Below are 26,897 nucleotides of genomic sequence, written 5' to 3' on the forward strand. Positions count from 1 at the left end.
TACTGCAAGCTCCGATGATCAGTGAATACCTCACATGGCACGCCGTAAAGATAGTGCCTCCAAATCTTCAGCGCATGAACAATGGCTGCCAGCTCTAGATCATGAACATGGTAATTCTTCTCGTGAACCTTCAACTACCGTGAAGCATATGCAATAACCTTGCCATCCTACATCAATACCGCACCCAGACCAATACGAGATGTGTCACAATATACTGTATAAGATCCTAAACCTGTGGGTAACACCAATACCCGTGCCGTAGTCAAAGCTGTCTTGGGCTTCTGAAAGCTCGCTTCACACTCGTCTGACCACTTGAATGGGGCACCCTTCTGGATCAATCTGGTCAACGGGGCTGCTATGGATGAAAACCCCTCTATAAATCAACGGTAATAGCCCGCCAAACCCAAGAAACTACGGATCTTTATAGCTGATGTGGGTCTAGGCCAATTCTAGATTGCCTCAATCTTCTTAGGATCCACCTGAATACCCTCTACTGATACAATGTGACCCAAGAAAGCAACTGAACTCAACCAAAACTCGCATTTTGAGAACTTATCATATAATTGGCTGTCTTTCAGAGTCTGAAGAACGATCCAAAGGTGCTGCTCATGCTCCTCTTGACTGTGGGAGTAGATCAAGATATCATCAATAAACACAACCACAAAGGAATCCAGGTAGGGTTTGAACACCCGGTTCATCAAATCCATGAATGCTGCCGGGGCATTTGTCAGCCCAAATGACATCACTAGAAACTCATAATGCCCATACCGAGTCTGAAAAGCTATCTTAGGAACATTGGATGCCCTAATCCTCAACTGATGGTAGCCAAATCTCAAATCAATCTTTGAAAAACCTTGGCACCCTGAAGATGATCAAATAAATCATCAATCATCGGCAATGGATATTTGTTCTTGATGGTGACTTTGTTTAACTGTCGATAATCTATACACATCCTCATCGATCCATCTTTCTTCTTCACAAACAACACAGGTGCACCCCAGGGCAAGACACTAGGTCTAATGAAGCCATTATCCAACAAATCTTGCAACGGATCCTTCAATTCTTTCAACTCTGGCGGGGCCATGCGATATGGCGGAATGGAAATGGGCTGAGTGCCCGGGGCCAAATCAATGCAGAAATCAATATCCCTGTCGGGTGGTATCCCCGGCAGGTTTACATGAAACACCTCTGGAAACTCATGAATAACCGGCACTGAATCTATGGAAGGAACCTCCGCACTAGAATCGCGGACATAAGCCAAATAAGCTAGACACCCCTTCTTGACCATATGCCGAGCCTTCACATAAGAGATAACCCTGTTGGCAGAATGGTCAAGATTCCCTCTCCACTCTAATCGAGGACCCCTGCAAGGCTAAGGTCACCGTCTTAGCGTGACAATCTAATATAGCATGATAAGGTGACAGCCAATCCATACCCAGTATGACATCAAACTCAACCATATCGAGAAGTAGAAGATCTACACGAGTCTCAAGACTCCCAATGGTGACCACACACGAACGATAAACACGATCTACAACAATAGCATCTCCCACTGGTATGGACACATACACAGGAGCACTCAAAGAATCATGGGGCACAACCAAATAGGAAGCAAAATTGGATGACACATAGAAGTAAGTAGATCTCGGATCAAATAGAACTGAAGCATCTCTACTGCAAACTGAAATAGTACCTATGATAACAGCGTCAAATGACTCAGCCTCGGGCCTGGCTGGGAAAGCATAACACCGGGGCTAGGCCCCACCACCCTAAACTATGTCCCTAGGATGGCCTCTAGTTGGCTGATCTCCACCGCTAATGGCCTGACTTCCACCTCTAACTGTCTGGCCCCTACCTCTGGCTGCCTGACCCCTGCCTCTAGCTGGCTGAGCAGGTGGTGCAGCAACTGGTGCCGGAACCATGGCACGAGAACTCTGATGATGTGAGCTGCCTGTTGCCTGAGGGCAAAATCTAGCAATGTGCCTCGGATCACCACAAGTATAACATAACCTCGGCTGCTGTGACTGCTGGCCCTAAAACTGAACCTGTCAACCTGAATAACTACTTTGATAATTTTGGAGTGGAGATGCACTAATAGGAGCTGGTGGTGCACTGTAGGCTAGCTGGTCGGAATAATGCATCTGAGGGCCACGACCACCTAAGGCACCGTGGGATGCCTGGAGCGCTGAACGAAATGGCCTGCGAGGATGGCCTCTACCAAAAGTACTCCTTCCTCTAGATGAGGCACCGCTGAACTCACCGGAATGATGAGGCCTCTTGTCAGACCCCTGACCTCCCTGAGTAAGAACCATCTCGACTCGTCTGGCGACATTAGCAGCCGCCTGAAAAGAAATCTCACTCCTAGTCTCCTTAGCCATCTGCAATCTGATAGGCTGAGCAAGTCCATCAATAAACCTCCTCACCTTCTCTCTCTCTCTTTCGATGGAAAGCAGAAGAATAACATGACGGGCCAAATCCAAAAAACGGGTCTCATACTGAGTAACCATCATACTGCCCTGCTGGAGACGCTCAAACTGACTGCGACGCTCCTCTCTCAATGTGATAGGCAGAAACTTCTCTATGAAGAGCTGAGAGAACTGGTCCCATGTAAGAGCAGGTGACCCAGCTGGTCTGGTCAACAAGTAATCTCTCCACCATTTCATGGCGGAACCAGTCATCTGAAATGCAGCAAAATCGACCCCATTGGTCTCCACTATACCCATGTTCCGTAGAACCTCGTGACAACTGTCAAGATACTCTTGGGGGTCCTCTGAAGGAGTACCACTGAAGTGAACAGGAAAGAGCTTGGTAAACCTGTCCAATCTCCATAAAGCCTTAGAAGACATAGCTCACCCATCTCCGACCTGTGCCGCAATAACCGGCTGAACTAACCCAATTGGCTGAGCTGCAAGAGCCTGATACTGGGGAGCTATCTTCTCCGGAGCAGGAGTGGTAGGAGTCTGGGCTCCTCCTCCAGCCTGAGAGACTGCTGGTGCCATGGGAAATACGCCAGTCTCGGCCACACTCTCCATAAGGCCCACCAAACGGACCAAAGCCTCCTGAAGTACTGGGGTAGTAATGAACCGCTCCGAAACCTGAGCTGGTCCGACAGGGACAGTCTGGGCTGGAACCTCCTCATCAATCTCTATCTAAGGATCCACTGCTGGGGCTGCTGCTCGGGCCCTAGGCCGAGCCCTGCCCCTGCCTTGACCTCGACCTCTGCCCCGCGTAAGAGCTATGACTGGAGGCTCTAGCTGCTGCTTAGCTGAGGAAGCGATACATGATTTCGCCATCTGCGAGAGAATAAGAGTAGAAGAGTTCAATCATTATTAAGAAAGCAAAATCGCACGATAAGGAAGAATAGAAGTGAAACTTGTTCCTAAATTTCATAGCCTCTGGAAGATAAGCACAGACGTCTCCGTGCCGATCCTCCAGACTCTACTAAGCTTGATCGTGAATCTTGAGACCTATATAACCTAGTTCTCTGATACCAACTGTCACGACCAAAAATTTCCCACCGATGGGACTGTGATGGCGCCTAACATTCCACTTCCCAGGCAAGCCAACGTTAGAGAATCATACCAATTCCTTATTTCCATTCAGTAAATAACAATAATTAACTAAAATAAAATATAATAAGTGCGGAATATCATAAAACTGTATTAATTACTACCACCCGGATCTGGAGTCACAATTCACGAGCATTCTAGAATTTACTACAAGTAATAGTCTGAAAGAAATATAACTTTCTAAATGAAAGAAAATAGTAGGACATAAAAAGATAGACGGGGACTTCAAGGTCTGTAAACGCCGACAGATCTACCTTGAGTCTCCGGACAGTGGACCAATAGCAAATCTCGATCAACCTGAGCCGGTATCAAAATATGCACAGAAAGTGCAGAGTACAGCATCAGTACAATCGACCCCATGTACTGGTAAGTGTTGAGCCTAACCTCGACGAAGTAGTGACAAGGCTAAGACAAGGCACCTACAATCAACCTGTACAATTTAACAGTGTATATACAAATAACAGGAATGAAGAACTAAACAGGAAATGTCGGGAGAGGAGACATACTAAGGAGAATACAGATAAAGAACTACAATAGAATGATCACCGGAGCAGTCAATATACCATGAATCAACAGGAATAACAAATACAGCAAAGAAAAATGCACGGCATCACCCTTCGTGCTTATACTCTCAATCTCACCATAAAATTAATAGAAATGACACGACATCACCCTTCGTGCTTTTACTCTCATATCATGGAACGACATCACCCATCATGCGTTAACACTCATAATATGGCATGACATCACCCTTCGTGCATTAACACTCACAATATGGCCCGACATCACCCTTCGTGCATTAACACTCACAATATGGCACGACATCACCCTTCATTCATTAACACTCACAATATTGCACGGCATCACCCTTCGTGCATTAACACTCTCCCTTACCATAATGCAATGCATGAATAACAATAGGGAGATAGAATAACAAGTACAAACCTTACTTCAACATTTGGTTCCATAATATCAATCTCAACTTTGAAATAAAAACTCAATTATCACCAGAAAATTCCGTAAACATGATAAGAACGATAATTTGAACAGCACCAGTATAACACGTAGCAATTTGGCATAGGAATAAGACAATATAAGAAAAACAGAGAAATATGAAAATCAAGTAAATTAGTGGCGCATAAGTACTCGTCACCTCACATATATGCCGCTCACATGAATTTTACTTAGCAAATAATCTAAGGTTCCTAATTCCCTCAATTCAGGGTTAGACACAACACGTACCTCGCTCCGAAGGCCACTTAATTCTCAATCACAGCTTTTCCTTTGGAATTCACCTCCAAACCACTCGTATCTATTCAAAAATGACTCAATAATATCAAATATTGTGTAAGGAATCAATTATATTTCATAAATTAAAATTTCCAATTTTTCCTCCAAAACGTCAAAAAATCGACCCCGGGACCGCATGGTCAAAATCCGAGGTTCGGACCAAAATTTTTTTACCCATTCACTCCCGAGCCCGAATATGTAATTAGTTTTGAAATCCGACCTCAAATTGAGGTCTAAATCCCCAAATTCCCGAAATCCCTATTTTCTACCCTAACCCCTAATTCTACCATGAAAACTCTAGATTTTAGGTTGAAAATTCAAGAAATTTAATGGGTAACTGAAAGAAAATGGTTTAGAATCACTTACCAATAATTTGGGGAAGGAATGACTCTTGAAAAATCGCCCCTCACTGTTTGGTTTTTGAGAAAAATGAGTTTTTTGGGCAAAATCCCGTTTTGGATTCTGTTAAGTGCTGTGAAAGCGTTCATCCCGTTCGCGAGAGCACTGTCGCGTTCGCGAAGTGCATGGCCTGCCAAGCCTTTGCATTTGTGAGGCAGTGCTCGCGCTCGCGTAGGCTACCCTTCCCTGGTCTTCGCGTTCGCGATACATTGCTCGCGTTCGCAATGAAGAAAAGGCTGACTCCCCCTCCCCAGTGCCTAATGCTGCGCGTTCGCGATGGGCTTGTCGCATTCGCGAAGGGTAACGCCCCCATCGCTTCGCGTTCGTGACCAAGCCTTCGCGTTCGCATAGAAGAAATCCTCAGCTGCCCAGTTTACTCTTCGCGTTCGCGAGAGTGCCTTCGCGAACGTGAAGAAGGATATGCCAGAACACAGATTCTGCAGAAAAACCAGATTTTCAAAGTCCAAAATATCCCGTGGCCTATCCGAAACTCACCCGAGCCCTCGGGGCTCCAAACCAAACATGCACATAAGTCTAAAAACATCATACGGATCAAAGCACCTAAATAACACCTAGAACTCTAAATTTAGCACCAATTCAAATGAAATTCTCTAGAACACTTTAAAATTTCTATTTTCTCAACTAGACGTCCGAATCACGTCAAATCAACTCCGTTTCTCACCAATTTTCACAGACATGTCTTAAATATCATAATGAACCTGTACCGGGCTCCGGAACTAAAATACGGACCCGATACTAACTATGCCAAATAATCCATTCTTAAAAACAAATAATTTCCAAACTTTTAATTTTCATCAAAGATTCATAACTCAAGCTAGGGACCTCCATAAAAGCTTTTTCGGAAACCTGCCCGGACTGTGCACGCAAATCGAGGAGAGTAAAAATGAGATTTTTAAGGCTTAAGAGAGTAGATTCGAGTTCTAAAATATAAGATGACCTTTTGGGTCATCACAGATAATTATTGGAATTTAATTTTTATTATGGATTTTTCCTCTGCAAATAATTAATTAAATGAGCTTTTGAAGAGGTGTTTATATAATTATTAAAAACTTGGATTTAATGAAGACTTTGCTTTATGTTGAGTAATTTCTATCTCTATTGATTGTTTTTGGGTGTTGTACACATTGTGGGGAGCCTTAGGCTATTTGTTGTGAAATTAATTGACTTGGTTGTATCTTTGGAATTTTGGTTGTTGCCATTGGGAAAATTGTGATATGAATTGATTTTTTTGTTATGATGTCGTGATAATTTCCCGTGTAAATTATTTTGAGGAGATAATGGTGGCATTTCACCGATTGATAGTATATGGGTATAAGGGTGGTATTTCACTATTGTGTTTGTTGGAATATTGTCTGGGCGGAGCGATAAGGGTGGCTATAGGAGCGATAAGGGTGGCAATAGGAGCAATAAGGGTGGCTATTGATATTGTCTAGGCGGAGTGATAAGGGTGTAACACCCTGAAAAATTTCAAAGTACTTAAGTGTAAATGCAGGTAAAATTTGCAAAGAAAATAATGTTTTATGGTGCCGGACTAGGCTTATGTGTTTGAAAAGGAAAAACTTTGGCAGAAAAATATGATTCTGCGGTCCATTATGCGATCGCAGAATCACTCTGCGGGCCGCAGAAGTGAGCAGGAGAAGGGCCAGTCCGGAGAAATTATGCGGTCGATTATGCGACCACATAACTGTTTTGCGGTGCATTATGCGATCGCATAACAGTTATGCGGACCACATAGTGACCGCATACACAGACAGATTTTGGCAAACTTTGGACACCAATATGTGACCGATATGCGGTCCGCATATATGCGACCGCAGAACCTGTTTCGGAGCTTCATTTTTGGATTTTTAAAACCCGACCCTACTTCGTTAAATACACGTTTTGGGCCATTTTTGAGAGATAATCTGACACTTTAGAGTGAGAGAGGGTGCCTTAGAGTGAGAAGGTGTTCTCCAATAATTGTTCTTCAATTCTTGCCCAAGTTTTGGACGATTGAGAAGGGAAACTCACTAGGTCTTCATCCTAGAGGTAAGATTCTACACCCTAACTCTCAATTTCGAATTTTGTGTAGAAATGGATAATAAGCACGATAATTTCTGGGCAAGAGGGTAGGTTATTGTACATGCATGCGTTATCAAGGGGTGTAGAAAGATTGTTGAGCTAAAAATGGTAAAGGTTGGGTTGTGGGATGATGGAATCCTCCATAAAGGATATTGAAACCTTAATGCACATTTAGTGTTTGATAAAATGCTCAAATGAGCTAGAACCATGATCATCTTCCTAATTTTGGTTTAATTTGTTATATTTCTAAAATAGATTGAAGTTGCTAAGAATTTCAGAACATTTAGAGTGTAAGGAAGCTCAAGCGAGGTATGTTGGCTAAACTCTTCTTTAAGAGTTGGAATTCTCATTATCCTTGTGAGTTCTGAGATGTTGATTATAAATCGAGTATTCCGATCATCTTTGTGATGAAGATATATGTTCAATTCGTATTTCAAATGCTCTTATCATATTGCATTATAAATTGAGGGTGTGTCCCAAACTATGGATTACGTATCCACATGTTATAATTTCTAGTCGTGATTTATGTGAAAGGTATTATGCCAGGTTGTGTAGAGATTGTGATTGCGATACACCTCCACCCGCATACATTGGGGTGAGGCGGCATGACCGCTTTGTGTGGGGATTATGTTGGAGAGATCATGATTGTGATACACCTCCACCCGCATATATATTGGGGTGAGGCGGCGTGACTGCTTTGTGTAGAAATTATGATATTGTGGGACTGCACCGCCACCCGCTTACATTGGGGTGAGGTGGTACGACCGCTTTGTGTATAGTTTTGGTATTGTTGTGGCACCACCACCCGCATACATTGGGGTGAGGCGGCATAGCCGCTTTGTGTAAGTTCTTAGCACTGTGGTTATATATCCACCCGTATACATTGGGGTGAGGCGGTAGGGCCGCTTGATTAGAGTTGTGGTATTGTACATACACCTCCACCTGCATACATCGGGTGATGCAGTGGGGCCGCTTTGTGTGAAGATGATTACATAGGATCTCATCTTACATCCTATAAATGTTGTTGATAGCTTTTAATAAAGTTGCTATGGTTGAGACAGTTATCTATATTATTCTATTGCCGCACTGGTTCATCATAATTATCTTGTATTTCTAAATTCTTTAATTGGTGTTTAGTTTTCATACTAGTACTATTCGACGGTACTAACGTCCCTTTTGCCGGGGGCGCTGCATCTTTAAATGGATGCATGTGATTCCACAGCAGGAAACATTGATCAGTGATAGTAGTACACCTTCTTCCCAGCTGACTTGGTGAGCCCCACTTCATCCCGGGGTCATGTATCCTTTGATCTTTATGTATTATGGTTGAGGTATAGCCGGGGCCTTGTTGCCGGCATTATCATTGTACTCTTCTTTATCAATAGAGGCTCCGTAGACATAGTGTGGGTTGTGTATTAGTGTTGGGGAAAGACAAACTATGTTATGTTGTGGTTGTATTACTTGTCCATTTGAGACTTCCAAAATGATGAAACTATTGGTAAGAAATTGGTAATTGCAAGACATGACCACTTTATTGTTTAATTAAGGAAAATATATATTCTCTTTATTCATGAATGAGCTTGGGTAGAAGGAATCTAATAGGCTTGCTCGGTCGGGTTCACTCGGTTGAGCACCGGTCGTGCTCCTCGGTTTTTGGGGCGTGACAAACTTGGTATCAGAGCCTAAGGTTTTAAAGTGTCCTAGGATGTCTCGGAGCCGTGTCTAGTAGAGTCCTTATTATCGGTGTGTTGTCGACCACATCTATAGTTAGGATGCTACATGGGCATTTAGGAATAATACCCTTCTTTCATGTTCTTGATCATGCGATAAAGCTGGTTGAAAGATTGTTCCTCCTTTAACTCCTGCGTTGCTCTAATTTTCAGTACATGGTGCCTAAGAGCCAATGTCACCCCAGAAGTGACAGTTGACCCTATAATTGATGATGCGGGTGAGCACCCGAGGAGTGAGAATATTCCTCCAGTTACTACACTGCCTGACTCTACTACAACGTATCAGACCGCACCTGTCCCTATACCTACTGAAGGTGCAACAGTTCCTCCAACTGATATACTAGTTCCACCTCCTGCTCCAGTTTCCGATTCTGGCGTGTATGATATTGATATTAGGGGAGCCATACAAATGTTGACACAGTTAGTGGCTTCTCAGGCCTAGAGATCGAGTGTTGGGCCTACTTCTTCTAGTCATCCAGGTGAATCTGTTAGTTCCAGGGTGAACAAGTTTCTTCAGTTAGATCCTCCAGTGTTTACGGGTGCTGATCCCGAGGAGGACCCCCAGGACTATATTGATGAGATGCATAAAACTCTCCAGGTTATGCATGCTACAGAGACGGAGGGAGTAGAATTAGCCTCCTACTACCTGAAAGGGGTGGCCTACTGTTGGTTTGAGTTGTGGGAGGAATCCCGTGAGGAGGGAAGCCCTCCGGCAAGGTGGGGTGAGTTCACTGATGCCTTTATGGATCATTTCTTGCCTGTCGTAACTAAGGCAGCTCGTTCCGCTGAGTTTGAAAGCCTGAAGCAGGGTAGTATGAATGTGTGGAAGGACCATATGGAGTTTGTGCGCCTATCCAAATATGCTATTCACATGTTGCCCCCTATGGAGGCTAGAGTGCGCCGGTTTATACAGGGCCTTTGCCCCTTGGTTATCAATGAGGCCTTTACAGCTGCCTTGAATTCTGATATGAACTATGGTAAGATGGTGTCATTTACTCAAGCCACAGAGACCCGCAAATTGAAGAATAGAATGGAGCGTCAGAATAGCACCAAGGCCCGGTCCGCGAGCAACTTTGGTGGTTCTTCCGGTGGTGGTGGTGGTAGGTCGGCATTCAGGGGAGCATCATCAGGGCCTTCCCAATCATTTACCTAGTCTTCGATGGGTGCACAGTCATCTGGACCCAGTCAGGGAAATAGGGGACCCCACCAGCAGTGTCGGCCCGACAGAAGGTTGCAACAGCGGAGGCTTCCATGCCCTAAGAATGGGAGGATGCATTTTGGGTCATGCTTCATGGACCTACCAGTATTCTATGGGTGTGGTGTGAGGGGTCACATTCAGAGAGATTGTCGCTGATCCCACCAAAATATGGGCAGAGGTACGGCACAGCCAGCTAATTCTATAGCTACTACATTCACAACACCTCCAGCTCGAGGTACCACAGCGCCCATGGGGTGTGGTGCAGCTAGGGGTAGTGCACAGAATTAGGGAGGACCCAACAGATTTTATGAGCCAGTTATTGAGTGGAAGGGTGATGATGTAGTGCTGAAGGGTAAGTTTATTTCTTACCTTAAGGCTACGAAAATGATCAACAAAGGATGTATTTACCATTTGGTCCGGGCTACGGATACCGATGTTGAGGTACCTACACTTGAGTCCGTGCCTGTTGTGAATGAATTTCCGGATGAACTCCCTGGGATCCCAGCTGACAGGGAGATTGATTTTGGGTTTGATGTGATGCCAGACACGCATCCTATATCTATTCTACCCTACAGAATGGCACCGACAGAATTGAAAGAGCTAAAGGAGCAATTGAGAGATTTGTTAGAAAAGGGTTTTATCCGGCCAAGTGTGTCGCCTTGGGGTGCACTGGTCATTTTTGTAAGAAAGAAATATGGGTCGTTGAGAATGTGTATTGACTATCGGCAGCTTAATAAGGTCACAATCAAGAATAAGTACCCACTGCCAAGGATAGATGACTTGTTTGATCAAATGCAAGGTGCCAGGTACTTCTCCAAAATTGATTTAAGATCCGGGTATCACCAATTGAAGATCAGGGAGCGGGATATTCCGAAAACAGCTTTTATGACCCGGTATGGGCATTTTGAATTTTTGGTGATGTCATTTGGGCTAACAAATGCCCCAGCAGCCTTCATGGATCTTATGAATCGAGTTTTTAAGCCATTCCTTGACTCCTTTGTGATAGTGTTCATTGACGATATTCTTGTATATTCACGAAGTCAGGAGGACCATGCTGACCATCTCAGGGTAGTTCTGCAAACCCTACATCAGCATCAGTTATATGCAAAGTTTTCAAAGTGTGAATTTTGGCTTGAATCAATCATATTCTTGGGTCATGTAGTTTCTAGTGAGGGAATTAAGGTTGATCCTCAGAAAATTTCAGCTGTGAAGAATTGGCCAAGGCATACAACTCCAATAGAGATTCGCAGTTTCTTAGGCTTAGCTGGGTATTATAGAAAGTTTGTGGAGGGGTTTTCTACTCTTGCCTCTCCATTGGCTAAATTGACGTGGAAGGAAATTAAATTCCAATGGTCAGATGCTTGTGAAAAGAGTTCTAGGAATTGAAAGCAAGATTGACTACGACACCGGTGTTGACTCTACCAGAGGGTATAAATGGATTTGTGGTGTATTGTGATACTTCAAGAATCGGGATTGGGTGTGTATTAATGCATCATGGGAAGGTGATAGCTTATGCTTCTAGGCAACTAAAGAATCATGAAAAGAACTATCCAACACATGATTTAGAACTTGCGGCAGTGGTATTTGAATTGAAAATTTGGCATCATTATTTATATGGGGTCCATGTGGATATATTCACGGACCATAAGAGTCTTCAATATATTTTCAAACAGAAGGAATTGAATCTGAGGCAGAGAAGATGGCTTGAATTACTCAAGGATTATGACATTAATATTTTATACCATTCGGGGAAGGCTAATGTTGTGGCGGATGCTCTTAGCCGAAAATCTATGGTTAGCTTAACACACTTGGAGGCATACAAAAGGCCATTGGCCAAAGAAGTTAACCGATTGGCTAGTTTGGGAGTTCGTCTTGCGGACTCTAGCGAAGGAGGGGTAATTGTGCAAAATAGGGCTGAATCATCACTTGTAGTGGAAGTCAAAGAAAAACAATCCAACGATCCATTATTGGTGCAATTGAAAGAGGGGATTCATAAACATAAGACCATGGCCTTTTCTCTTGTCATGGATGATGGTACACTAAGGTACCAAGGTCGACTATGTGTTCCAAATGTGGATGGTCTCCGTAAAAGAATATTAACTGAAGCTCACACTACTAGGTATTCCGTGCACCCAGGTTCTACAAAAATATATCATGATCTTAAGGAAGTCTATTGGTGGAATGATATGAAGAGGAATGTGGCAAACTTTGTGGCAAGATGTCCAAATTGTCAGCAATGAAGGCCGAACACCAAAGGCCTGGTGGGTTGGCACAGAACATAGAAATTCCAATGTGGAAATGGAAAATGATTAATATGGACTTTGTGGTAGGATTACCGCGCACTCCGCGCAAGTGTGACTCAATTTGGTTGATTGTGGATCGACTCACGAATTCAGCACACTTTTTATCGGTTAAGTCCACCAACACATCGGAGCAGTATGCTCAGTTGTATATCAAAGAAATAGTCAGGTTGCATGGCACCCTGGTTTCCATCATTTCTGATCGGGGAGCACAATTCACTGCTAATTTTTGGAAGAAATTTCAGCAAGGTTTGGGTACTCAGGTGAATCTCAGTATAGCCTTTCACCCGCAAACTGACGGGCAGGCAGAGCGGACTATTCAAACGCTTGAGGATATGTTGCGCGCTTGTGTTATGGACTTCAAAGATAGCTGGGATGACTATTTACCACACATAGAATTTGCATACAACAATATTTATCATGCTAGCATTCAAATGGCACCGTTCGAGGCTTTATATGGTAGGAGATGTAGATCTCCCATTGGGTGGTTCGAAATTGGGGGAGCAGAATTGATAGGGCCAGACTTCGTGCATCAGGCTATGGAAAAACATAATATCATTAAGGAGCGGTTGAAGACTGCTCAGAGTCATCAGAAATCCTATTCGGATGTTCGTCATAGGGATTTGGAGTTCAAAGAAGATGATTGGGTATTCTTAAAAGTTTCCCCCATGAAAGGGGTAATGCGATTTGGTAAGAAAGGGAAATTGAGTCTGAGGTATGTCGGACCGTACAAAATCATTTAGAGGATCGGTGAGGTAGCATACAAGCTTGAACTACTACCTGAGATGTCATTAGTACACCCGGTGTTTCATGTGTCTATGTTAAGGAAAGTAGTTGGAGACCCGACAACCATTGTTGCGGTTGAGACTATTGAGGTAAATGAAGAATTGACTTATGAAGAGATTCCAGTTTCTATTATTGATCGGCAAGTCTGAAAGTTGAGAAACAAAGAAATTGCATCCGTGAAAGTGCTACGGCGAAACCAACAGGTTGAAGAGGCTACTTGGGAGGCCGAAGAAGAAATGAAGAAAAAGTATCCTTATTTATTTGAATAACCATGTAATTATGAGTTGTGCCTAAAGGAAATGCTAAGGGATATTCTTATGAAATATGTATGACTTGTACATTTGGTGTGAAGGGCGTTCCATTCTAGTAATATAATTGCTTGTGAGGCCACATTTGTTGTTGTTTTGTATTATGTTAAGTTGTTGTAATATGTATATGCTGTTAGGATGTGTTTCTGGGGCTCTCTGACAGGTGGATAGGCCTAATTACCAAGGAAACTCTGGCGAAATTTTCGGAAATTTAGGGAGTTAGTCAAATTTGGGGTTGCTAGTGCGTGGTATGAAAAACTGAGTTGCATAAGATGCAAATAACAGAATTTGACCCTCATTCGAGGACGAATGATCCTAAGTGGGGGAGAATATAACACCCTGGAAAATTTTAAAGTACTTAAGTGTAAAGCCCGGTAAAATTTGCAAAGAAAATAATGTTTTATGGTGTGGGACTAGGCTTACGTGTTTGAAAAGGAAATATTTTGGCAGAAAAATGTAATTATGCGGTCCATTATGCGACCGCAGAATCACTCTGCGGGCCGCAGGAGAGAGCAGGAGAAGGGCCAGTCCGGGGAAATTATGCGGTCGATTATGCGACCGCATAACTGTTTTGCGGTGCATTATGCGATCGCATAATAGTTATGCGGACCGCATAGTGACCGCATACACAGACAGATTTTGGCAAACTTTGGACACCAATATGCGACCGATATGAGGTCCACATAACCATTATGCGGTCGCATATGCGACCGCAGAACCTGTTCAGGAACTTCATTTTTGGGTTTTTAAAACCCGAACCTACTTCGTTAAATATACGTTTTGGGCCATTTTTGAGAGATAATCTGACATTTTAGAGTGAGAGAGGGTGACCTAGAGTGAGAAGGTGTTCTCCAATAATTGTTCTTCAATTCTTGCCCAAGTTTTGGAAGATTGGGAGGGGAAACTCACTAGGTCTTCATCCGAGAGGTAAGATTCTACACCCTAACCCTCAATTTTGAATTTTCTGTAGAAATGGATAATAAGCAAGATAATTTCTGGGCAAGAGGGTTGGTTATTGTACATGCATGTGTTATCAAGGGGTGTAGAAAGATTGTTGAACTAAAAATGGTAAAGGTTGGGTTGTGGGATGATGGAATGCTCCATAAAAGGATATTGAAACCATAATGCACATCTAGTGTTTGATAATATGCTCAAATGAGCTAGAACCATGATCATCTTCCTAATTTTGGTTTAATTTGTTATATTTCTAAAATAGATTGAAGTTGCTAAGAATTTCGAAAAATTTAGAGTGTAAGGAAGCTCAAGTGAGGTATGTTGGCTAAACTCTTCTTTAAGAGTTGGAATTCTCATTATCCTTATGAGTTCCGAGATGTTGATTATAAATCGAGTATTCTGATTAGCTTTGTGATGAAGATATATGTTCAATTCGTATTTCAAATGCTCGTATCATATTGCATTATAAATTGAGGATGTGTCCCAAAATATGGATTATGTATCCACATGTTATAATTTCTAGTCGTGATTTATGTGAAAGGTATTATGCCAGGTTGTGTAGAGATTATGATTGCGATACACCTCCACCCGCATACATTGGGGTGAGGCAGCATGACCGCTTTGTGTGGGGATTATGGTAGAGAGATCGTGATTTTGATACACCTCCACCCGTATATATATTGGGGTGAGGCGGCGTGACCGCTTTGTGTAGGAATTATGATATTGTGGGACTGCACCTCCACCCGCTTACATTGGGGTGAGGGGGTACGACCGCTTTTTGTATAGTTTTGGTATTGTTGTGGCACCACCACCCACATACATTGGGGTGAGACGGCATAGCCGCTTTGTGTAAGTTCTTAGCACTGTGGTTATATATCCACCCGCATACTTTGGGGTGAGGTGGTAGGGCCGCTTGATTAGAGTTGTGGTATTGTACATACACCTCCACCTGCATACATCGAGTGAGGCGGTGGGGCCACTTTGTGTGAAGATGGTTACATAGGATCTTATCTTAAATCCTATAAATGTTATTGATAGCTTTTAATAAACTTGATATGGTTGAGACAGTTATCTATATTATTTTATTGCCGCACTGGTTCATCATAATTATCTTGTATTTCTAAATTCTTTAATTGGTGTTTAGTTTTCATACTAGTACTATTCGACGGTACTAACGTCCCTTTTGCCGGGGGCGCTGCATCTTTAAATGGATGCATGTGGTTCCACAGCAGGAAACATTGATCAGTGATAGTAGTACACCTTCTTCCCAGCTGACTTGGTGAGCCCCACTTCATCCCAGGGTCATGTATCTTTTGATCTTTATGTAATATGGTTGAGGTATAGCCGGGGCCTTATTGCCGGCATTATCATTGTACACTTTTTTATCCATAGAGGCTCCGTAGACATAGTGTGGGTTGTGTATTGGTGTTGGGGAAAGACAAACTATGTTATGTTGTGGTTGTATTACATGTCCATTTGAGACTTTAAAAATGATGAAACTATTGGTAAGAAATTGGTAATTGCAAGACATGACCACTTTATTGTTTAATTAAGGAAACCATATATTCTCTTTATTCATGAATGAGTTTGGGTAGAAGGAATCTAATAGGCTTGCTTGGTCGGGTTCACTCGGTTGAGCGCCGGTCGCGCTCCTCGGTTTTTGGGACGTGACAAACTTGGTATCAGAGCCTAAGGTTTTAAAGTGTCCTAGGATGTCTCGGAGCCGTGTCTAGTAGAGTCCTTATTATCGGTATGTTGTCGATCACATCTATAATTAGGATGCTACATGGGCATTTAGGAATAATACCCTTCTTTCATGTTCTTGATCGTGTAATAAAGCTGGTTGAAAGATTGTTCCTCCTTTAACTCCTACGTTGCTCTAATTTTCAGTACATGGCGCCTAAGAAGAAGGCACGAACTAGCCAAAGAGCCAATGTCACCCCAGGAGTGACAGTTGACCCTATAATTGATGATGCAGGTGAGCACCCAAGGAGTGAGAATATTCCTCCAGTTACTACACTGCCTGACTCTACTACAACTGATCAGACCGCACCTGCCCCTATACCTACTGAAGGTGCAACAGTTCCTCCAACTGATATACTAGTTCCACCTCCAGCTCCAGTTTCCGATTCTGGTGTGTCTGATATTAATATTAGGGGAGCCATACAAATGTTGACACAGTTAGTGGCTTCTCAGGCCTAGAGATCGAGTGTTGGGCCTACGTCTTCTAGTCATCCAGGTGAATCTGTTAGTTCCAGGGTGAACAAGTTTCTTCAGTTAGATCCTCCAGTGTTTACGGGTGTTGATCCCGAGGAGGACCCCCAGAACTTCATTGATGAGATGCATAAAACTCTCCGGGTTATGCATGCTACAGAGACGGAGGGAGTAGAATTGGCCTCCTACTGCCTGAAAGGGGTGGCCTACTCTTGGTTTGAGTTGTGGGAGGAATCCCATGAGGAGGGAAGCCCTCCGGCAAGGTGGGGTGAGTTCACAGATGCCTTTATGGATCATTTCTTGCCTGCCGAAACTAAGGCAGCTCGTGCCTCTAAGTTTGTAAGCCTGAAGCAGGGTAGTATGAATGTGTGGGAGGACCATATGGAGTTTGCGCGCCTGTCCAGATATGCTATTCACATGTTGCCCACTATGGAGGCTAGAGTGCGCCGGTTTGTACAGGGCATTTGCCCCTTGGTTATCAATGAGGCCTCTACAGCTGCCTTGAATTCTGATATGAACTATGGTAATATGGTGGCATTTACTCAAGCCACAGAGACCCGCAAATTGAAGAATAGAATGGAGCGTCAGAGTAGCAGCAAGGCCCGGTCCGCGGGCAACTTTGGTGGTTCTTCCGGTGGTTGTGGTGGTAGGTCGGCATTAAGGGGAGCGTCATCAGGACCTTCCCAATCATTCGCCTAGTCTTCGATGGGTGCACAGTCATCTGGACCCAGTCAGGGCAATAGGGGACCCCACTAGCAGGGTCGGCCCGATAGAAGGTTGCAGCAACGGAGGCTTCCATGCCCTAAGTGTGGGAGGATGCACTTTGGGTTCTACATCATGGACCTACCAGTATGCTATGGGTGTGGTGTGAGGGGTTACATTCAGAGAGATTGTCGCTCATCCCACCGAAATATAGGCAGAGGTGCAGCACATCTAGCTAATTCTGCAGCTACTACATTCACAGCACCTCCAGCTCGAGGTACCCCAGCGCCCGCGGGGCGTGGTGTAGCTAGGGGTGGTGCACAGAATTTAGGAGGACCTAGCAGATTTTATGCTATGCGGAGACGTCGGGAATCGGAGGCTTTTCCAGATGTTGTCACAGGTATATTGACTGTCCAATCTCATGATGTATTGTTACAACCCAAATTCACATACCATAGATCACGTCGTAAGTTAGTCGATGTAAATCCAAGAAGAGATTATCTTTGAGATGATAAGAAGTTAATCCTATTGGTCTTAAACGATACAAGGGTGTATAAGAGTGGTTAACAAATATTAGAAGTTAAACGAATCAAGGATGTTGTAACCCATATTTTCGGGTAACACTAGAGGTGATTAACTGTTCCAAGAGGTCTTGTTTTAATGTATTTGAATCATATAATATCCGCATCATAAGTCTTGAAGTCAAGCGAGTTATGAAACAAAAGTTGATAAAAGTTGTCGCAACTTAGGTTTATAATTTTACTTAAACTTTAGGTCAAATGTTACTGCATTTTTCTCCCAATGTGCTTGGAATTATGGGGTGATCTACCTATCAAATTGAAGATCTATGAGTCTAGTTTCCAACGCATTAAACTGTTCGTTGATACGATCTCGGAATAGAGAGATATTCGCATTTTCGCGAGAGTGCGCCAAGCTGCTCTCTATGGGGCCCACAAAGGCGGTTTAAGACATTTGGACATATATAAGATAACTCAACCCCGTTTTAAGTCATTATTTTTCAGTATATTCAGACCTTATAACCCTAAAAACATTCTCTCAAGGTTCTCTCATGATCCAAGACCCAAACAAAGGGCAAACAACACAAATCAAATGTCGGGAATCCCGTGGCGCTAGTAAGTTTCTTGTTCTTCTTGTTGTTGCTGATTTTTGTGTTGTTCCAGCTCGTGTGGGAGGTTGTTTTAAGTGTTTTATGTCCTGTAAATACACCTTCAAGTTTTTAATATCAACCCTAGGTGATTTCAAGTCTTCTAAAGTAATTCTAGTGCCGAAAAACCCGAATTAATTGCTAGTTTCGCTTCCTTGTTCTTGTGGCAGAATTGAAGGGATATTTCGTGGAAAATTAAGGTCAAATTGGAGTTGTTCTTTCTGTTTAAAGGTAAGTAACCTCTTACTCTATATATATTTAAGATTATCCAAGTTGCAGCTAAGTCGTTGAAGCTAGAACTTGTGAAATATATATCGAAAAGCTTGGTAGTAATGTTGTTGGTTGGTGGACTGTTTTGGAGGCTCAATATGATTATTAATGATGTTGTTTGGGCTGTTTGGTGATTGTATTGACTTGTGGGAAGTCATATAAATAGGGGAGGTGCTGTCCGTTTCATCGTAAAATAGGTTGTGGTCGATACATAATAGTTACGACGCTTAAACGATAATGATAGTGTCATTTATCTTATTGTAGGCTAAGTAGTCGTGATATTTGCATAGCTTGAGGTTGGGCAGTATATACAAGGTATGTGAGGCTATCCCCTTCATTCTTTTGCACGACTCCAATTGTACATAATGTAATGAACGAGCTCCCAAAGATACTCTACTCTTAGAAGCTAGCAGTACTTACATTGCTGCCCTTCTTATGAAACGATTGATATTGATGTTACTTCTCTTATTCTTATATTATCAATGTTGTTGGTAGTTCCTGATTCTTATAAGATTCTTGATGAAGAGTTAATCCTAATAATGTGTACGAAGGATACCGACCTTACGTCACTCTGAAAGGTTCAAAATGTGATTCCAATGAGTCCAGCATGCATCATATATATGTATCTATTTTACTCTACCGAGCCGCGCTATAGTTGGCCGGGTATGGCACCTATTGTGCAACCACTGATCAGTTGGGTTTTACCGAGCTCCACGTGGCCGGGTACGATTCTACCGAGCCCTATGATGGCCGGGTACGTTTTACCGAGCCTATTATGGCCGGGTACGATATGATGATGATGATGCCCACAAAGGCATATGTTTTAAACGTTTATGTATATATATATATGTATGTATCATGTATTTCATGTCAGTAGCCCTCAGAGGTACCCAGATGTCACAGGTTGTATATTCCCTATCACTGTTTACATTATTGTTCTTACTTATGCTATTCTGCCTTACATACTCAGTACTTTATTCGTACTGACGTCCTTTTTATTTGTGGACGCTGCATGTCGTGCTGCAGGTCCTGATAGACGGGTAGACGCAGCTCCCCCATCACAGTAGGCTATCCAGTTCAGCGTTATTGGCAAGATCCTTTCTCCGGACTTGCCGTGGTCTTGGTATGCATTTTTGTTATAAACATTATGGGTATGTCGGGGCCCTGTTCCGGCAATGTTGTAGCACTTATGTTCTTTTAGAGGCTCATAGACAGGTGTCGACTCATGTATGGTTTGGAATGCCTTGTCGGCTGATTTTTGTTGTATAGTCTTTCATGGCACCATGGTAGCTTGTACCTTATATATAGTTTCTTGACAGTCTTGTCGTCCCATGTTACGTATGTTCATGACATTATCTTTCATTGTTGGATGTTCATGATCCATGTCTTTCATTTATATTGGTCTTGTCGGCCCTTAAAGATAATAAGGAAGGTTAGATAAAATGTACGTTGGTGCTCGGCAAGTATGGCCCGGGTGCTAGTCATGACCCTCCAGTTGGGTCGTGACAAACTTGGTATCAGAGCAAGTCTGTCCTAGGGGTTGTCTATGAGCCGTGTCTAGTAGAGTTTTGATTATGGATGTGTAGCGCGCCACATTTATAATCAGGAGGCTACGTGACATCTAGGGTTGTTACCTTCTTCCTGAATCTAGATCGTGCGTAGAGTTGAGTCGTAAGTGTTCATATCTAATATTCACCTTGTTTTCTTTTAGCGATGCCTTCGACTAGGAAGCAAGCGATTAGTAAACGGCTTGATACAGCTGTAGGAGAGGGTAACATTCAGGTGCCTCCAGCCATAGCAGGCCAAAGTGAGCCTCAGAGTGAGATGCCGTCTCATACCTCTCTGTCTCCTCCAGAGGATATTAGGAGGCACCCAGTACATCCAGTTCCTCCGTCTGGCACTACAGACCACGATATGCGCAGTGCAGTGCAGTTGTTGAGTAGCTTAGTAGCTGCTCAGGCTCAGAGGCAGAATACCGGTGCTGCTGATAAACCGGTTAGTGCAGGAGTTCGTGATTTTATTAATCTAGACCCTCCAGTGTTTACCGGATCAAGCCCCAAGGAGGACCCGCAAACATTTATTGATCAGGTTCATTGTACATTGCGTGTTATGCATGCTAGTGATACAGAGGCAGTAGAGTTGGCTTCTTATCGGTTATGGGATTTAGCGATTTTATGGTATGATAGTTGGGAGAGATCTAGGGGTCCGAACGCTCCTCCAGCCGTGTGGAAGGAATTTTCTGAGGCCTTTCTTCATCACTACTTACCAGCTGAGATACGATGAGCTAGAGCTGATAAGTTCTTGAACCTTCGACAGGGTAATATGAGTGCATGAGAGTATAGTATATAGTTTGATTCTTTATCAAGGTATACTCCCCATATGGTGGCCGAGATGAGTGATAGGGTGACCACATCTGATAAATGAGTGCACAACAGCCTCCTTGGTAGAGGGCATGGATATTTCCCGTATTCAGGCTTATGCCCAGACCCTTCAGGATCATAAGTTATATGCTAAGCTCTCTAAATGTGAATTCTTGCTGAACTCAGTAGCATTCCTTGGCCATGTGATATCTGATGCGGGTATTAGTGTCGACACTCAGAAGATCGATGCAGTGAAGAATTGGCCGAGACCTACAACACCGTCAGAAGTCCGCAGCTTCCTGGGGCTAGCAGGATATTATAGGCGGTTTGTAGAAGGGTTTTCCTCTATATCAGCACCATTGACTAAGTTAACACAGAAAGCTACCAAGTTCCAGTGGTCTGATGCTTGTGAACATAGTTTTCAGGAGCTAAAGAATCGATTGACATCCGCGCCAGTGCTCACTCTCCCAGAAGGAACAGAAGGTTATGTGGTATATTGTGATGCCTCAGGTATAGGTTTGGGGTGCGTATTGATGCAACGTGGGAAGGTGATTGCTTATGCATCAAGACAATTAAAGAAGCATGAAAAGAATTACCCGACTCATGATTTGGAATTGGCTGCAGTAATATATGCTTTGAAGATATGATGACACTACTTATACGGCGTCCATGTTGACATCTACACAGATCACAAGAGTTTACAATACATCTTCAAGCAGAAGGAGTTGAATTTGAGGCAGCGTAGGTGGCTTGAATTACTGAAAAACTACGACGTCGAGATATTGTACCATCCCGATAAAGCCAATGTTATGGCAGACGCTCTCAGCCGTAAGTCAATGGGAAGCTTAATACATATTGAGGCAGGTAGACAAGGGTTGACCAAAGAGCTTCACCAGCTGGCCAATATGAGAATCAGATTGTTGGACTCTGATGACAGAGGTGTTACTGTACAGAATACAGCAGAATCATCTTTGGTAGCCGAGGTAAAAGCACGGCAATATGAAGATCCTACCTTAGTAAGATTGAGAGAGGGAATTCAGCAGTGTAAGATTACAGCTTTCAAGATCGGAGGAGATGGGACACTAAGATACCAGGGCCGATTATGTGTACCTAGTGTGGCAGGGTTGCGAGAGAAGATTATGATTGAGATTCACCAGTCCCGATATTCTATCCATCCTGGCTCGACAAAGATGTATCATGACGTTAAGGAGCAGTATTGGTGGGATAACATGAAGAAGTCTATTGCAGAATTTGTAGCCCAGTGTCCTAATTATCAACAAGTAAAGATCGAGCATCAGAAACCCAGTGGATTGATTCAGAATATAGAGATTCCGACCTACAAATGGGAGGTGATTAATATGGACTTCATTATTGGATTACCTCGCTCTTATCATAAGTTTGACTCCATCTGGGTGATAGTTGATCGACTTACAAAATCTGCCCATTTTCTACCAGTTAAGACAACTTACACGGCTGAAGATTATGCGAAGTTGTATATCAAGGAGATTGTTAGGCTTCATGGTGTGCCGGTATCTATTATATCAGACCGAGGAGCTCAATTTACGGCTAACTTTTGGAGGTCTTTTCAGAAGGGTTTAGGCACACAAGTAAATCTCAGCACTGCATTCCATCCGCAGACTGACGGACAGGCTGAACGTACCATCCAGACGCTTGAAGATATGCTACGAGCATGTGTTCTAGATTTCAAGGGGAATTGGGATGACCATCTGGCACTTATAGAATTTGCCTACAATAATAGCTACCATTCCAGTATTAAAATGGCCCCGTATGAGGCACTGTACGGGAGGAGATGTAGATCACCAGTTGGATGGTTCGAAGTCGGTGAGACAGAATTATATGGGCCAGATTTGATTCACCAAGCCATTGAGAAGGTGAAAGTGATACAAGAGCGACTGAGGACGGCACAAAGCAGGCAAAAGTCTTATTCCGACGTCCGACGTCGTGATCTGGAATTTGAGGTTGGTGATTGGGTTTTCCTGAAGATCTCGCCGATGAAGGGTGTTATGCGTTTTGGGAAGAAGGGTAAGTTGAGTCCGCGGTATATTGGGCCGTACAAAATTCTTCGACGAATTGGACAGGTTGCTTACGAGTTAGAATTGCCATCTGAATTGGAATTTGTCCACCCGGTATTCCATGTATCTATGTTGAGGAAATGTATTGGAGACCCTTCTCGGGTCATCCCTATCAAAGATGTACAAGTTACAAAGGATCTATCATATGATGAACTGCCAGTGGCTATATTAGATCGACAAGTCCGCAAGCTGAGAACAAAGGATGTAGCTTCCGTGAAAGTATTATGGAGGAACAAGAATATAAAAGAAATGACATGGGAAGCAGAAGAGGAGATGAAGTCTAAATACCCTTACCTATTCCGGAGTGAAGATAACGAGGATGTCGGGGGAAAGAAGGACGCATTATAAGGTGAAACGGCTCTATGAGGTAAGCAATAGCTTGTGAATACTCTTTTTTTTTAATACAAAATGGTGATATGCAGATAATGTACATATCCATAATGCTTTGTATAGTCTTGTAAGGCCATAGGTTGGGTTTAACTGCTTGCAAGTTTGGCTAGTGTCCATTTTATGGGGGAAACTCAGCCAGAAATCTCCGTCGGAATCCACGATGAGTTAGACACCCCATAAACCCTTACATTCGAGGACGAATGTTCCTAAGGGGGAGAGAGTGTTACAACCCAAATTCGCATACCATAGATCACGTCGTAAGTTAGTCGATGTAAATCCAAGAAGAGATTATCTTTGAGATGATAAGAAGTTAATCCTATTGGTCTTAAACGATACAAGGGTGTATAAGAGTGGTTAACAAATATTAGAAGTTAAACGAATCAAGGATGTTGTAACTCATATTTTCGGGTAACACTAGAGGTGATTAACTGTTCCAAGAGGTCTTGTTTTAATGTATTTGAATCATATAATATCCGCATCATAAGTCTTGAAGTCAAGCGAGTTATGAAACAAAAGTTGATAAAAGTTGTCGCAACTTAGGTTTATAATTTTACTTAAACTTTAGGTCAAATGTTACTGCATTTTTCTCCCAATGTGCTTGGAATTATGGGGTGATCTACCTATAAAATTGAAGATCTATGAGTCTAGTTTCCAACGCATTAAACCGTTCGTTGATACGATCTCGGAATAGAGAGATATTCGCGTTTTCGCGAGAGTGCGCCAAGCTGCTCTCTATGGGGCCCACAAAGGCGGTTTAAGACATTTGGACATATATAAGATAACTCAACCCCGTTTTAAGTCATTATTTTTCAGTATATTCAGACCTTATAACCCTAAAAACATTCTCTCAAGGTTCTCTCATGATCCAAGACCCAAACAAAGGGCAAACAACACAAATCAAATGTCGGGAATCCCGTGGCGCTAGTAAGTTTCTTGTTCTTCTTGTTGTTGCTGATTTTTGTGTTGTTCCAGCTCGTGTGGGAGGTTTTTTTAAGTGTTTTATGTCCTGTAAATACACCTTCAAGTTTTTAATATCAACCCTAGGTGATTTCAAGTCTTCTAAAGTAATTCTAGTGCCGAAAAACCCGAATTAATTGCTAGTTTTGCTTCCTTGTTCTTGTGGCAGAATTGAAGGGATATTTCGTGGAAAATTAAGGTCAAATTGGAGTTGTTCTTTCTGTTTAAAGGTAAGTAACCTCTTACTCTATATATATTTAAGATTATCCAAGTTGCAGCTAAGTCGTTGAAGCTAGAACTTGTGAAATATATATCGAAAAGCTTGGTAGTAATGTTGTTGGTTGGTGGACTGTTTTGGAGGCTCAATATGATTATTAATGATGTTGTTTGGGCTGTTTGGTGATTGTATTGACTTGTGGGAAGTCATATAAATAGGGGAGGTGCTGTCCGTTTCATCGTAAAATAGGTTGTGGTCGATACATAATAGTTACGACGCTTAAACGATAATGATAGTGTCATTTATCTTATTGTAGACTAAGGAGTCGTGATATTTGCATAGCTTGAGGTTGGGCAGTATATACAAGGTATGTGAGGCTATCCCCTTCATTCTTTTGCACGACTCCAATTGTACATAATGTAATGAACGAGCTCCCAAAGATACTCTACTCTTAGAAGCTAGCAGTACTTACATTGCTGCCCTTCTTATGAAACGATTGATATTGATGTTACTTCTCTTATTCTTATATTATCAATGTTGTTGGTAGTTCCTGATTCTTATAAGATTCTTGATGAAGAGTTAATCCTAATAATGTGTACGAAGGATACCGACCTTACGTCACTCTGAAAGGTTCAAAATGTGATTCCAATGAGTCCAGCATGCATCATATATATGTATCTATTTTACTCTACCGAGCCGCGCTATAGTTGGCCGGGTATGGCACCTATTGTGCAACCACTGATCAGTTGGGTTTTACCGAGCTCCACGTGGCCGGGTACGATTCTACCGAGCCCTATGATGGCCGGGTACGTTTTACCGAGCCTATTATGGCCGGGTACGATATGATGATGATGATGCCCACAAAGGCATATGTTTTAAACGTTTATGTATATATATATGTATGTATCATGTATTTCATGTCAGTAGCCCTCAGAGGTACCCAGATGTCACAGGTTGTATATTCCCTATCACTGTTTACATTATTGTTCTTACTTATGCTATTTTGCCTTACATACTCAGTACTTTATTCGTACTGACGTCCTTTTTATTTGTGGACGCTGCATGTCGTGCTGCAGGTCCTGATAGACGGGTAGACGCAGCTCCCCCATCACAGTAGGCTATCCAGTTCAGCGTTATTGGCAAGATCCTTTCTCCGGACTTGCCGTGGTCTTGGTATGCATTTTTGTTATAAACATTATGGGTATGTCGGGGCCCTGTTCCGGCAATGTTGTAGCACTTATGTTCTTTTAGAGGCTCATAGACAGGTGTCGACTCATGTATGGTTTGGAATGCCTTGTCGGCTGATTTTTGTTGTATAGTCTTTCATGGCACCATGGTAGCTTGTACCTTATATATAGTTTCTTGACAGTCTTGTCGTCCCATGTTACGTATGTTCATGACATTATCTTTCATTGTTGGATGTTCATGATCCATGTCTTTCATTTATATTGGTCTTGTCGGCCCTTAAAGATAATAAGGAAGGTTAGATAAAATGTACGTTGGTGCTCGGCAAGTATGGCCCGGGTGCTAGTCATGACCCTCCAGTTGGGTCGTGACATGTATATGCTCTTATTGATCCTTGTTCTACTTTGTCATATGTCACTCCTTATGTTGCTATGGAATTTGGGATTGAACCGAAATAGCTTCATGAGCCATTCCCTATATCTACTCCGGTTGGTGAGTCTATTTTGGCCGCACAGGTTTATATGGATTGTGTTATCACGTTGCGTGGTTGGGGCACGGTGGCCGATCTTATTGAATTGAGAATGGTAGATTTCGATGTGATAATGGGGATGGATTGGCTTTACTCTTGTTTTTCCAAGCTTGATTGCCTAACCAAAACTTTTAGTTTCGAATTTCCAAATGAGCCAGTTATTGAGTGGAAGGGTGATGATGTAGTGCTGAAGGGTAAG

The 26,897-nt window shown here is 42.8% G+C and overlaps 1 protein-coding gene across 1 annotated transcript; it reads left to right on the top strand.

Moving 5' to 3' along the window:
- The first annotated feature begins 6,765 nt into the window (after positions 1–6,765).
- Positions 6,766–10,223, top strand: LOC138897272 (uncharacterized). Its single transcript, XM_070183236.1, has 3 exons — positions 6,766–6,771; positions 9,357–9,490; positions 9,569–10,223. Exons 1-3 carry the CDS (start codon positions 6,766–6,768, stop codon positions 10,221–10,223), a joined length of 795 nt encoding a protein of 264 aa, XP_070039337.1.
- The last annotated feature ends 16,674 nt before the right edge of the window (positions 10,224–26,897 follow it).

Source organism: Nicotiana tomentosiformis, chromosome 8 (assembly GCF_000390325.3).
Source record: "Nicotiana tomentosiformis chromosome 8, ASM39032v3, whole genome shotgun sequence".
Lineage (NCBI taxonomy): Eukaryota > Viridiplantae > Streptophyta > Magnoliopsida > Solanales > Solanaceae > Nicotiana > Nicotiana tomentosiformis.